The sequence below is a fragment of the Artemia franciscana genome, chromosome 13 (assembly GCF_032884065.1).
Source record: "Artemia franciscana chromosome 13, ASM3288406v1, whole genome shotgun sequence".
NCBI lineage: Eukaryota > Metazoa > Arthropoda > Branchiopoda > Anostraca > Artemiidae > Artemia > Artemia franciscana.
The window spans coordinates 39,172,268-39,185,981 of NC_088875.1; the positions used below are offsets into that span (position 1 = coordinate 39,172,268).

Consider the following 13,714-nt stretch of genomic DNA (forward strand, 5'->3'; position numbering starts at 1 on the left):
TTAATAATGGCACATACGATAGGAAATACTACACAATGAAAAACGTACTAGATATACGTTGCTATAGTAACATAGAGCATTGTGGCAACTTTTGGTTAGCTTCGCCGCAGTGGCGGTTCTGGCTTTTCTTGCACCAGGGGCAAAATCTTGATTAGCACCTCCCCCCATGTCTCCCAAAAATTTTCAGGCCAAATTTCTACAAAATTTTAATTCATAAGCATAATTACTTTCAATATTTAATTAATGCATAATTTATTTTTTAATCATTTTTAATTTGATATTGAAATTATTTATTATTTAATTATTATTGATTATCTTAATCTAATGATTTTAACTATTATTATTAAATTATTTGAATTTAATATTTTTGTATAGATTTTGATTTTATTAAATAATTATTAATCAATTAATTAATTTTATTTATTTATTTATTAATTTCATTTATTAACTGCGCCGCCTACTTTATTCTAATAAAAAAAAAAAAAAAAAAAAACTTCAAAAATTAACAAGTGAATAATAACCGTAAGTTTGTTTCTTTTTAATTTTGGACCCCTAAAATTTCTGTACCCGGGACAAGTGGCTCTACCCCCCCCCCCCCACCCTAAAACCGCCTCAGCTTTGCCGACTAAGAAATTTCAGGAGCAAATCTTTGGTTAGGTCTTTACATCATTAATTAAACACCGCTACTGTGTTTTTTCTTGCAAATTATTCTTGCAAATAATTTGGAGTTTCTGGTATTTGAAAAAAAAAGCAATTCATTCAATTAAATAAAAGACATTTTGGGTGGTAAGTTTTATCGGGCCAGGTACCGGTAAAAATGTGATTAGGTTAGGGAGAAGTCTCCTCCGTCCTACCGGGCCAAGTCCACCCATCACTGAAACCTGTTAGCCTATTTTTATATTTATAACCATATGTTTTAATGAAGGCACAAATAGGGGGAAATCTCTTTCCGGAAATATAGGACATAATAAACGCGCTCTGGTAACTTAGTAGTTCCTTATTCTAATTTATGATAAAATAAGGTTTATTCATAATTAATTAATCATACCATGAATACATTGTGCTAATCTCCCAAAGTATCATAGACTTGTAAAAGAGGGGAATAAATGCATTTCAATTAAGCAGTGCATCAACAGAAGAAAAAACAAATTAAATAAAATTAAATAGATTAAATAAACTCCAATTAATGCTACAGAAAAAGGAGAAAAAGAACAAAGAAATGTAAAGCAAAAAGGAAAAAACACATGGAAACAAAAAAATATTTATAAGTCTTTTGAATGTGCCAAACGAGGGGCATTCTCGAGCAGAATTGGAAAGAGTATTCCGTTCCCGTCATATAAAATAACGGTTACGAGAGCAGGTCTTATTTTTTGGAGTATGCGAAATTTTAACGTTCTGAGACTACGAAGCTGATAATTCACAGATTAGATGCAAAGGAGGAAGTAAATCCAAGGGACTGGGGAATATCACCGTCAAGCTGAAGAAAAATGAAAGATACACAGGAAAGAATATAAAGTTTTTCAACGCCAAGTAGCGATTTAGTTGCTGAACAATTTACATCCTGAATAAGATGATTAAATAAAAAAAACAAGTTTTTTTTAACTGAAAGTAAGGAGCGACATTAAAACTTAAAACGAATAGAAATTACTTCGTATAAGAAAGGGGCTGCTTCCTCATCAACGTCCCGCTCTTTACGCTAAAGTTTGACTCTTTCTCTCAACTCTACTTTTTAAAACAGTAAAAAACTTTAGCGTAAAGAGCGGGATGTTGATGAGGAAGCAGCCCCTTTCATATACGAAGTAATTTCTGTTCGTTTTAAGTTTTAAAGTAGCTCCTTACTTTCAGTTAAAAAACTTGTTTTTTTTTTTATTTAATTTCTTAACGTTTTTGAATCAATGCATGTTTTGATTTTAGCTCTCAGGAGAGGAAAAAAATAAAACGAAATTTGCATATTATTTTTTTTTTTTTTTGGCTAAATGGCTTTCTCATAGTTTTGATCGAATGATTTTGAGAAAAAAGAAGTGGGGGAGGAAGCCTAGTTGCCCTCCAATTTTTTGGTTACTTAAAAAGGCAACTAGAACTTTTAATTTTTTACGAATGTTTTTATTAGTAAAAGATATACGTAACTTATAAAATAGCTTACGTAACAAACTTTTTTATTCTCATGTTTTATTACATATATGAGGGGGTTCACCCCCTCGTCAGTACCTCGCTCTTTACACTAAAGCTTAAATTTTGTCCCAATTCATTCAGAATGACCCCTGGATCACAAAAGCCGTAGAATAAAATTACTAAAAATACTTTAGCGTAAAGAGCGAAGTATTAGGAGGAGGCGAGCCCCTCATATGCGTAACAATTTCTGTTCGTTTTCAGTTTTAATGCTGCTCCTTACTTCCAATTGAAAAAACTTTTTCATATTTATTTTTTCATTGTTTTTTTTTAATAATGCTAGAAAATCCTGCGCTCCCTTCATGGAAATTTTCTTCCTCCATGACAAATTCCTCGGTGGAAAGTTCCCCAATGAAGACTGTCTTTGCATAGCAACATACATTTTGGATTTCCGGAGGCCATTAGAATGACTACCTTAGAAATTTTGATTCGTGACATGTGAGGCGATGGGGCACCCGGAGCCAGTGGCGTGCAACATAATAAGGTCTAGAAGGAGCAATAAAACTTCACAAGCGACGCATCTCTCTAATAAATCAAATAGTTCACGTTAACAACAAAAATTAATATAGTTCTTTCATTATAGTTCGTATCGCCCATTTTGTGTCTTTTTTGGAATCTGCTCCTCCCCCTCTCAAAATTCTGTCCACGTGCTAGATTTCAGCTTCCCACTAAAAAACAGAATTTAGTTTAGATCACGTGCTTTCACCCTTTTTAGCTGTCAATTAAAGAAAAAGAATATCAATAATAGCAAATTCATATTTGGTATTGCTCACCTCCACTACATGATGTACATCTCGCAGCACCGCTTATTTTGGGACAAGTGGAATACTTCACGACACGTGTATACATTACTTCCGCCAAGCCACACCACTTGCCACGCATGGCACACTGCAACCCTGCGTGGTAGACGCCACGCACTGTACAAGACGGTTAAATGTGAAAATCCATTAGTTTTGTTATGACTTATTTTTCAAACTAGCTAGAAGACTAGTTTTTATATGAAAGCCTTATTGCGTAGCAGTCAACTTGATTATTATAAACACGAGGCTCCAATTATTACCAGAACAAGCTTACTAAGGAAACGCAACAAAACTGGTTTTCAACCCAACAGAACCAGCAACATTAAGTATGTTAAGCTTCTATGAATTTATCTAACAAAACAGGTCATTGTCATCCTTGTCGTCCAAGAATTATGGATGCCCGATGAAGGGTTCGGGAGAATAGGGTGATCTTTACCCAGGAGAATTCCCACGGATATTCCTACTAGAAAGTATGTTAGTAATTACCCAGAGGTACCCAGACGGGACCTGTTTTATTTTTAGTACTGTGTAATAAAATTGCGACTTGGCATGAAAACAGAGCCAAGTTTGCAGATGATTTATCATTGCTGAAATTTCAGAAGCTAGGATCCATGATTAGTACGGATGGAATAATTCGCCGTTTGGAGGCTGACTGCGAAGAAAAACGGCTTTCAATTAATAGGAAAAACTCAGCACTTATGAGTCTCGCCTTTGAAAAAAAAGTTCCTAGTAAAAGTAATATAAATGTCCCAATTGTAAATAATATGACGATTTTAGGTGTTATTTTTAACTAAAAAATGTCACGGATGGATCATGTAAATACAAGTACTAAGAAGGCGAATATAGCGTTGCGTAATCTAGTTACAAATCGGCGATTTGGTTTTAGTCACTTTTCACTGTTGAATTTTTATAAACAGTATATTCTGAGTATTTTAGAGTATGCTCGTCCTGTGTGGCATCCAGAGCTAAGTAAAGAGCAAAGAAACGACCTCGATAATTTGCAGAAAAGAGCAGCCCGTGTGATATTAGGTTCAGAATTCACGAATTACGATGATAGCCTTAAAATCCTAGGCCTAGAAAGACTTGATGCCAGGCGACACAAGCTTACAATGGCCTTTGGTCAGAAGCTTTTGGAGTCAAACAAGAATCGAGGCTTGCTCCCCAAGCCGGCAGAAACAGGGTATAATACAAGGCACCAGAACAAACTGAAGCCTCGCAAGCCCTTGGTTACCGACCGCTACAGATTGTCTTTCCGACATAATTTTGTATCTCATTTTAATAAGTAAGTGACAAGGAAGTGTGAATAATTAAGTTATATTTTGTGTTTCATTTAATTCATTGTTATTTGACACAGCCTAATCAATTCGTATCGTATCGTAATACAAAGTGGACCCCTAGAATTGATGGGAGTGGACCCCTAGAAACCTTTCTAGAAAAAAAGACAAAGCAGATAGTTGCCCTAATTTTACAACTCCCCCTCTTAGTTCTTAATGTCAATAGTAATACAATGAAAAAGTAACGGTGCATTTAAATGGGCAAATCCTTTTAGCTCTTTAAGAGACATGAATTCTCTCAGAGGCTCCTAATTCAAATCCCATGGTTTAGCTCGTTCTTAACTCTCACTCCTCTCGAGCAACTTCACCACAGTCGAATTGAGTTTTGAATATTCTACCTTAATTTTACACTCTACCAATAGTGTAAATTACTGATTAAAATTACTGAATTAAAATTACTGATTAAATTGATTATTGATTAAAATAATTAAAATAATAATTTTTAATAATAATTTTTATTAAAAATAATGAATTTTAATAATTTCTGATTAAAATAATGATTAAAATTAATTACTGATTAAATCTAATTACTGATTAAATTACTGAATGAGTTAAGCTCATTCTTAACTCTCACTCCTATCGAGCAACTTCACCACAGTCGAATTGAGTTTTGAATATTCTACCTTAATTTTACTCTCTATCAATACCAACACTCTACCACGTGTTGGCTGCAATTTTTTAAACTTAATTGTCGAGCTATTGGCAGTGAAGATAATTAAAGCAAAGAATAATTATGTTCAAATAATTAGTTTTCCTTTCCTTTTTGCTATCGTAAGAAGCGCCCTCAACACATTTGGACTGCTTAAAACATCCTTATTATGTTGATAGGTAACTTATAACGCAGTGATTTCATATTACTGCATGTATTAAACAGCTTAGGTTATAGATTAATGTATATTGCGAATCTTACGCCATCCGGTATGATTGACCTACTTAGCCAATGTGCAACCCCTGTCACTCTGAAGAGCTATCTATAATAGATTCAACTGAGCAACTTCAATTGTTCAAAAAGCCAGACACATCTACAGAATTTTTGGAGGAGGGAGAGACAATAATAAAAAATTGACAATTTAAACAATTGCCCATCAATTCTAGAACATATAGGAGTTCGGGGGGAGGGCAAGCCCTCTTTCTGTGTTGTCCCTGCTAGTTTCGACTCATAACTGCTGATTTTAGGGGTCTGGAACGACCAGGAGTTCAAGTATATCCCACATAACGTTATTAGTATATGACAACCTCTATTAGTTTTAGTTTAAAACTACAAATTGAAGCTCTATCAATTTGTTTAAATGGTTAGTGATATGACTAATCTAACTGTCAAGTTTATTTATTTCTTTATTTTAACCTCTTTCCATCATTGTTTTTTTCTTTTCATATACTCAATTGCTGTCGCAAAGACATGAAACAAAAGAGTCAAGAAAAAAGCAAAAATAACAATAGATAACATAAAGTATACACAATTGACAAAAGATTCCTAAATCTAGTCAGGAGCTATTCAAAGTAAGATTTGTTAGGCGGGTCGTCTCTGCTCTTACTTTTCTGTCACGATTTATGAGATCCTGCTCTCTTTTTTCCCTTCTAGATCATTTTTCTTTAGTTAGCAAAATTTACTATATTCTGTTGTATATCTTTACAATAAATACCTTTTTTACTTTCCTTTCGCCATTTATGATATCTTGCTCTCTTTTTTTCTCTTCTAGATCATTTTTCTTTAGTTAGCGAATTTTACTACATTTTATTGTATTTATTTACAATAAATATCTGTTTTACTTTCCTTTCACTCTTTTTTTCTCTTCTAGATCATTTTTCTTTAGTTAGTGAATTTTACTACATTTTATTGTATTTATTTACAATAAATATCTGTTTTACTTTCCTTTCACTCTTTTTTTCTCTTCTAGATCATTTTTCTTTAGTTAGCGAATTTACCATATTTTATTGTATATCGTTACAATATATACCTTTTTTACTTTCCTTTCACAAATTATGATATCTCGTTCTCTTTTTTTCTCTTCTAGATCATCTTTCTTTAGTTTGCGAATTTTACTATATTCTATTGTATATCTTTACAATAAATACCTTTTTTACTTTCCTTTCTCAATTTATGATATCTTGCCCTCTTTTTTTCTCTTCTAGATCATTTTTCTTTAGTTGCCGAACTTTACTATTCTATTTTATATCTTTATAATAAATACCTTTTTTTGCTTTCCTTTCACAATTTATGATATCTCGTTCTCTTTTTTTCTCTTCTAGATCATCTTTCTTTAGTTTGCAAATTTTACTATATTCTATTGTATATCTTTACAATAAATACCTTTTTTACTTTCCTTTCACAATTTATGATATCTTGCTCTTTTTTTTCTCTTCTAGATCATTTTTCTTTAGTTAGCGAATTTTACTATATTTTATTGTATATCTTTAGAATAAATACCTTTTTTACTGTCCTTTCACAATTTATGATATCTTGCTCTCTTTTTTTTCTCTTCTAGATCATTTTTGTTTAGTTGCCGAACTTTACTATTCTATTTTATATCTTTATAATAAATACTTTTTTGCTTTCCTTTCACAATTTATCTTATCTTGCTCTCTTTTTTTCTCTTCTAGATCATTTTTCTTTAGTTGCCGAACTTTACTGTTCTATTTTATATCTTTATAATAAATACCTGTTTTGCTTTCCTTTCACAATTTATGATATCTTGCTCTCTTTTTTTCTCTTCTAGATCATTTTTCTTTAGTTGCCGAACTTTACTATTCTATTTTATATCTTGATAATAAATACCTTTTTTTGCTCTCCTTTCACAATTTATGATATCTTGCTCTCTTTTTTTCTCTTCTAGATCATTTTTCTTTAGTTAGCGAATTTTACTATATTCTATTGTGCATTCTCTGTTTTCTCTGGATTTTATTTTTGGGGAGGGTATTAGGTAACTTTGCATACTGTTTATTATATCATGTCATTACATTGTGAGGCCCCAAGCAGGCTAACCTTCTTGGGCCAAAGGACCATTAGCAGTGCTTATAAAACAACCTATGTTACAACGAATTAACTGATTATCTTTTGCTGCTTTTCAGAACGATACCGTTGGTAAATATAACACAGATCCCACTTCTTACGCATGAATCCTACAGAATTTCTATCTATAATGGCCATGTGGTATGCATTCATGGGAAAATTTGAAAAAGATCAAAAGCAAAACTGATATTTAACGCTCTATTTTAAGAAAATCTCTTGCTGGGTTAACACGTACTTTATCATAACACAAAAAATAGCAAAAAGTTATAATGACAATAAAAACAAGGCTGTTTTGAGCAAAATTGATACTCAAACAAACAGAAATTATCGCTTTTAAATCTATTCAAAATACATCTAGAAATAAGTTTCAACAAGCTGACTACCAATATGTTATAAAACAGTAAAAATGTTACTATTAGAAAATCACTTAAGAAAATAACTCGGCATTTCTCCCCTTTTTTTGCTTTAGTGCAAAATCAGGGAAAGCAATACAGGGACAATAGGTTAACACATTTATTCGCGAGACTGGGCCATTTTTTTGGGCAAAATTAACGACAGTTACTGGTTGGTTTTATTTCTCAGATATTATCTAAGGCCATGAGTAAAATGAGCTATAAATAGCTTGATGCAAACTCTAATTTGTTAGTCTGAAATTTCAAAACAACAAACTGCCAGACTATTTTATAGCGGATTCTTCTGTTTGTGTTCACTATTGACAGGTCGCACAGATGTCACATCACTGCGTTTTTATTTGTTTGTTGGTTTCTTTTTGTTTTTCTCCAGGGATGGTCGTATTGAAGTAGTGCCCACCACAAAATTTCATGGATTAGGATATTAAAAATTCCTAGTGCCCTTTTGACGCACCAAAAGAGATCAAGCTGCAGCAAAGTGCCGATCTCTGCCATTTCGTGCCGCAAATAATTTTTTTCCCCGAACCGGACCAAAATTCTATCGCGTTAAAATTCTGAGATGTCCAATCAGTTTTAGAATTATTGATACGATATACATTATATTATTTTTACAGATAAAACCCTCTGGGTTTTAAAGTTCATACCACCGTGTGGCGCCATATTCGTCCCTAGGCATATAGAGTCGATACAAAAGGAAGGGCCATTATTTCAAACATATACAGTATTACAAATGGTTATTCAAGTATTGCAATCCAGCACATCAGCTATTGAGGGAGTGTAGAAGGTCAGTCGATGCTTTCAGGGAAGGGGGCACCTGAAGCACAGCCCTCAAAAGATGGATTTTTGAGGCCGATTTTCAAAATTTATGTAGGAGTTCTGCCGGTCAATTTGTGGAAGACATTTAATCTGTAGAGCCAACTCATTTGGAGTAATACAGTAGGACTAAATCAGTAATATGAATGCTAGGAGGAGAATGACTCCCCTTTTACTGCTGAAAAATATTGAAGTTAAAGATTTAAATAATAGTATTAGGTGGCTGTAGAGACTCTTCGGCCAGGACCCCCTGGATCCTTTTGAGTCTAATTCTGTACATGATATGCAATTGTTGACCGTTTTAGCATCAAATTCACTATTCTTCAATTGGAAAAAAACACGCTTTTCAAAACTATAATTCAGATATTTTAATTTTTTTTCATATAAATAAAAAAATTTCTGTCTCCTATAAATAAGAGAGGCTAATATCAACCCCACCCTTTCACTTTCAGTCTTAGAAAATGTAGCAGAAAATTCTTAGTAATGCAAATTCGTGAGTGATTACCACTTTCACCAACTGTTGTACGTCTTGGAGTGCCACTTGAGCCGCACACTTCCACCACGCCTGTAACTGTCCCAAAAAGCGCTTTCCACGGCCCTTCTACAGGTGGACGCGCCACCTGGTGTAGCCTACGTGATTTCTGAAAGTCAACAACCCCTCGCAAATATGTATAGAAAGGATTTTCTATCTTACAAATGGCCAATATTTAGTTTGTTCTGTCCTAGAGATATTCTAAAGCGATCTTAAAGATGCAAATAAGTAAATGAAAAGAAAACAACTTAAAACACTCGAAAATTTTGTCAAAAGGAAGACTTCGTTGCTGTAACCCAAAAACGTCGTGTCCATGCCTGGCATTTTCACACTTCTGAGATAGTTTCCAAAAACTGTTTGCTAAGCTATTCCCAAGTGGAGTATCTAGACTATCACATGAACAATGTGACATTCTTTTTTGTAATCATACATTTATCTTCTAAATCAACATAGCCCTGTTGATCCTTCTTTTGATTAACTGTTAAAATACTAAGTTGTTCAGCTAAAAGTAAGGAACAATATTAGAACTTAAAACAAACAGAAATTATTCCGTATATAGGAGGGGCTTCACCTTCATCGCTCTTTACGTTAATCTTAAGAGTTCTTTAAAAATACGTCTTATTCAAATTAAACGGCCCTAGTGTTTGAGCAGTGTTTCTTAAAGAATTGTGACGAAAAGGCAAACTTTAGCATTTTCTGTTTCTTTTAAGTTTTAATGTTGCTCCTTACTTTCAACTGAAAAAACTTGTTTTTTTTACGGTTTTATATAGACAGGGTGCCAAAGAGAAAATGTAAAAACCTTACGAACCATCGAATACGATGGTTCTTATTTACTTAAATAGTAACTCTTGAGCAGGGAAGCCAGCTTCCCTTGAATTGTGTTCACGTCAAAGAATATGCCTATATTATTTGTTACGGCATCATTGGACTCTATACAACGGATATCTCAAGCCTGAAGCAAAAAACAATGTATATTGAATATCGAGTTAGTAGATTCCATTAAAATGATGACGATTTTGATTTATCAGGCCTGTTTCATTTAGAGCTATATTTCAATTCATCGCTCTACGTTTTCTACGTTTTGTCAACGAAAGATGTTAATCTATGTGGAACCAAGTTAAGCAATTATATAACGTGTGGCAGCAGCAATTTCCCATCGTTCCTTGGTTAGGCAGGGAGGGAACCATTCCTGAACAAAAGAGAAAAGACGTTCAAAAAGTCAAAATGCATCTATTAAAAATAGTTTCATGACCCCAAAAAAATTGTTCCGGTAATACCAACACTGACCCTCTATGTACAAAATATTTAATTAAAATGTACCTGCGTCGTAGTTAGTTTCACGAAAGAACCTAACTTCACTTATTGAGTTTGTCCTGGATAATACACCCGTACCCAAAATAGTATTTTTTTAGTGAGTGATAAGGGGACTTCTAGTTTTTAAATGGAGTAGGGAGGCAAAATGTCTTTAAACGAATATACGCTTTGTTTTTTTCTTTTTTATACCTGTCACCCAATCGGCTTTGCCGTGGGTTTTCACAATAAAATGGAGCTTAACAGTAAAACGGTAATTCTAGTCCTATCCATCCAAAAGGAGACACCCCAAAGATCCGTTTAATTGCACAATATATGGCACCTAGACAAGTGGCTGACTATAGCGGCACTGATAACCCTTCGAATAGCTTCTAAGAATCTTTTTTAAGCCCCTTAGTGGGATTAGCCAAAACTTGATTCAAGACGATTACTATGTAAAAGAGTGTCCACTTACAGAACCAGTCGAAAACTTTGAGGAATGGAGCTGCAACCAAAAGTAACTCGAAATTAGTCAGACTACCAAGTTAAAATCTTCACTAGTAGCTTATAATAGCCGGATCCTAAAAAAACAACAAGTAACTATTACTCGAGTAACTATCCCTCCTCCTAAATCAAAATACATTAAGGAGCATTTACTAGCCCTCTATATATTTACTAGCCCTAGGTGCTAGCCTCCCTAGATACTAGCCTCCCTTCCTATATTGGTACCTACAATAGAAACTCTTAATGCTCCTTAACGTATTTTGATCTGGGAGGAACTTTTTTTTTCTAATCATCGTTTTTGTCTTAATCGTTACAAGTTCCATGTTAACTTGAGCTATTCAAGCTAGATAGCTCACCCAGCTGCTTATCCAAATCGCTTATCCTTATGCAGATAGCTTATCCAAATCGACCATTATCCAGTGCGATATCCAAGTCGTTCCAAATTAGCTTGAGCTCAGCATAAAATTTTATATTACCTAAGTGTATGTTACTTTATAAGTAATTCTGGCAAATTCCCTTCGTGTAAAATTTCCCCTGTAAAGCTTGTCCCCAGAAACTTCCCTGCTGACGGAAAATTCTTCCCGTGGAAAGCCATAAACACAAAATTTTATGTTAGCAAGTTTATGGTATGTTATGAGAAAGCCAATACTTGTGAAGATTTTGTTGATTTTAAACGGTAATTATGAAGGTTGTATGGATTTTTCAGTTAACCTAGACAGATTTTAGTTATCCCCGCGTAAAACTTCGGTTGCCGTTAAAAAAATAGCAGACGAGGTGTCAAAAATGGACGCAAAAATTTGAAGATTCTGAACGACAACATCAAAATTCAATTCTTTTTTTGTAAACGACTTTAAATTCGGGTTGAATTCTGAGAGCCTCCTGTCGAACCTCAACAGTCTTGAGAAGCAGGTCCTTTAAAGCCTTGCAAGGGAAGGGGGGGGCAGGAGCTTGACAATGTTGTCCAGGCAGTGGCGTAATTTCGTAAAAATCCTGGGGGGGGCAAAGTTGGGTCTGGAGTGGGCAGCTGTCCCCCCTGCTCCATAGAAAATTACACCCCTGCTTCCAGGGCTCCGATTTAGACAACCTTTCAGTTTCACTTCTTTTCTTAAAAAAAGATACAACAGCCAATTCTTGCAATACTTTTCTTGAGTTTTATTCACCTAGCTCAACTATTCTCCAAGATAGGCTAGCGAAACCCTCCTACACTAGAATTTGACCTTCCGTGCATGATTTGAAGTAAGAATTCTTTTCTCAGCACATTCCCGTCTCAATAGACCCAATTGTAGGCTATAACATGTACTTTCGGCCCTGGGTGCATTGCTGAAGGTTTCATTCCTCTAACTCAGCAATATTTCAAGAAACCTCATAGCAGAAACACCCTAAACTAGAATTCTACCCTAATTTCATTTCATTGGCCTGTTCCTTCTAAAGTGGTAAACAAAAAATAAAGTATCCCAACAAAATCAGAAAGTGTTCGATATAGCCCAGTGCTACATTAGGGAACTAGGTAGGGGATACTACCGCAGGGGCTATTACATTTTAAATTATCCCTGAACCGAGCAATCGAATGTTTATGGTTTTTTTTGTCATCTTATTAATTTATCTATTTTTTTTGGACCAATAGCATCTTTTTCACTATACAAAAACTCTGGGGACTCACCAGTTATTAAAGCAACGAGATATCCTTTTATTTCATTTATTTTTGTTTTTTGCGGAATATTTCTTATGAGAAATCAATAAAATTGAAGCATTCTCATCTCTCCGGTTCCTTTCCTTCGACTGAGAAGAGATAACTGGTTTTCAAGTTTCCCACTGTTGTTAGTATTGTGAAGGTCAGTAAGTTCGGCACGTGTAAGTGACGTCACAAACGAAAGGGAAGTCCCCGACACAAGTACTAAGGTACTCAAACGCAGTTTCAGTTCACAGTTGTCGTGAGCACAATCACCTTCGATTAACAATGAATTGATTTTGTTCATTCATGTCAGGAATTCAAAGAAGCAAAAAAGCTTCTAAATTTAGACGCTAGCAAAGTAAAAAAGATTGTGCAAGTTAAAGGTGGAAGGAACGCACCATTGAGTTAGACGAGGGAGTAACCACTTCTTTCCCCTGGTGTGCATATCAGAACGCCAGGTGTGTCATACAATTCTGTCACGTACAACAACAAGGCCATAACCAGGGTGGGGGGGCTACTGGGATTGAACCACCTCTTGAAATCTTTGTCCAGTAACAAAATACTACCCCCCCCAAAAAAAAAAAAAATCATGGACGTGGCTCTGCATAGCAAACTTCAATTACGCTTGACATTTGCCACTTGGTCTGTATGATTTCTGAAAGCGGGTTCCCCTTCGGAGTTAGACTTGGACGGTGTAGATAATTTCAAAACTGGAGGCAGCCTGATTCTGATTAATATTACATGATCCTAGTGTGGTGAAATAATTTTTCTCCAATGGCTAAAGTCTATCTTATTGAGAGCATACCATGAATTTTAAGAAAGAGTATGACAAAAGTTTATAACAGTGTACCACAAAAAAACAACTGAATACACAAAAATAATGAAAACACAAAACTGAATACACAATACACAAAAAACAACTGAGGCAGTCGTTGAGATGCATTTCTTGGTTTCTGAATCATACGGTTTATTCATTTACAAATTTAACACAAAACCCGACTTCTAAATTCGTCAAAACATAACTTTAAAGAAATAAACTCCTCCCCCGCCCACCTATTAGTCATGTGGGAGCAATACTAACTATTACTACAATCGCTTTTTATCGCTTTTTGGCTGTTAAAGATGGAAATCAGAAAAAAAATTATTGCGGTATGGGGATCTTAAAGCGGATAAGCAAAAT

General features: G+C 34.5%; 1 protein-coding gene across 3 annotated transcripts in view; it reads right to left on the minus strand.

Moving 5' to 3' along the window:
• The window catches only part of LOC136034915 (zinc finger and BTB domain-containing protein 38-like), a 75,269-nt gene extending 62,606 nt beyond the window's left edge, over window positions 1–12,663 (minus strand). The window contains exons 1-2 of one of the 3 annotated variants that reach the window (XM_065716418.1): window positions 12,523–12,654; window positions 2,943–3,086 (exon numbers count right to left, since the gene is read on the minus strand). In XM_065716418.1, the coding sequence (XP_065572490.1) occupies window positions 2,943–3,051 (109 nt within the window). In that variant the 5' untranslated portion in view covers window positions 3,052–3,086; window positions 12,523–12,654. Of the gene's footprint in view, window positions 1–2,942; window positions 3,087–10,833; window positions 10,940–12,522 lie in introns of all 3 variants that reach the window. The other 2 variants (XM_065716420.1, XM_065716419.1) reach the window with 2 other exon arrangements.
• Between the last annotated feature and the right edge of the window lie 1,051 nt (window positions 12,664–13,714).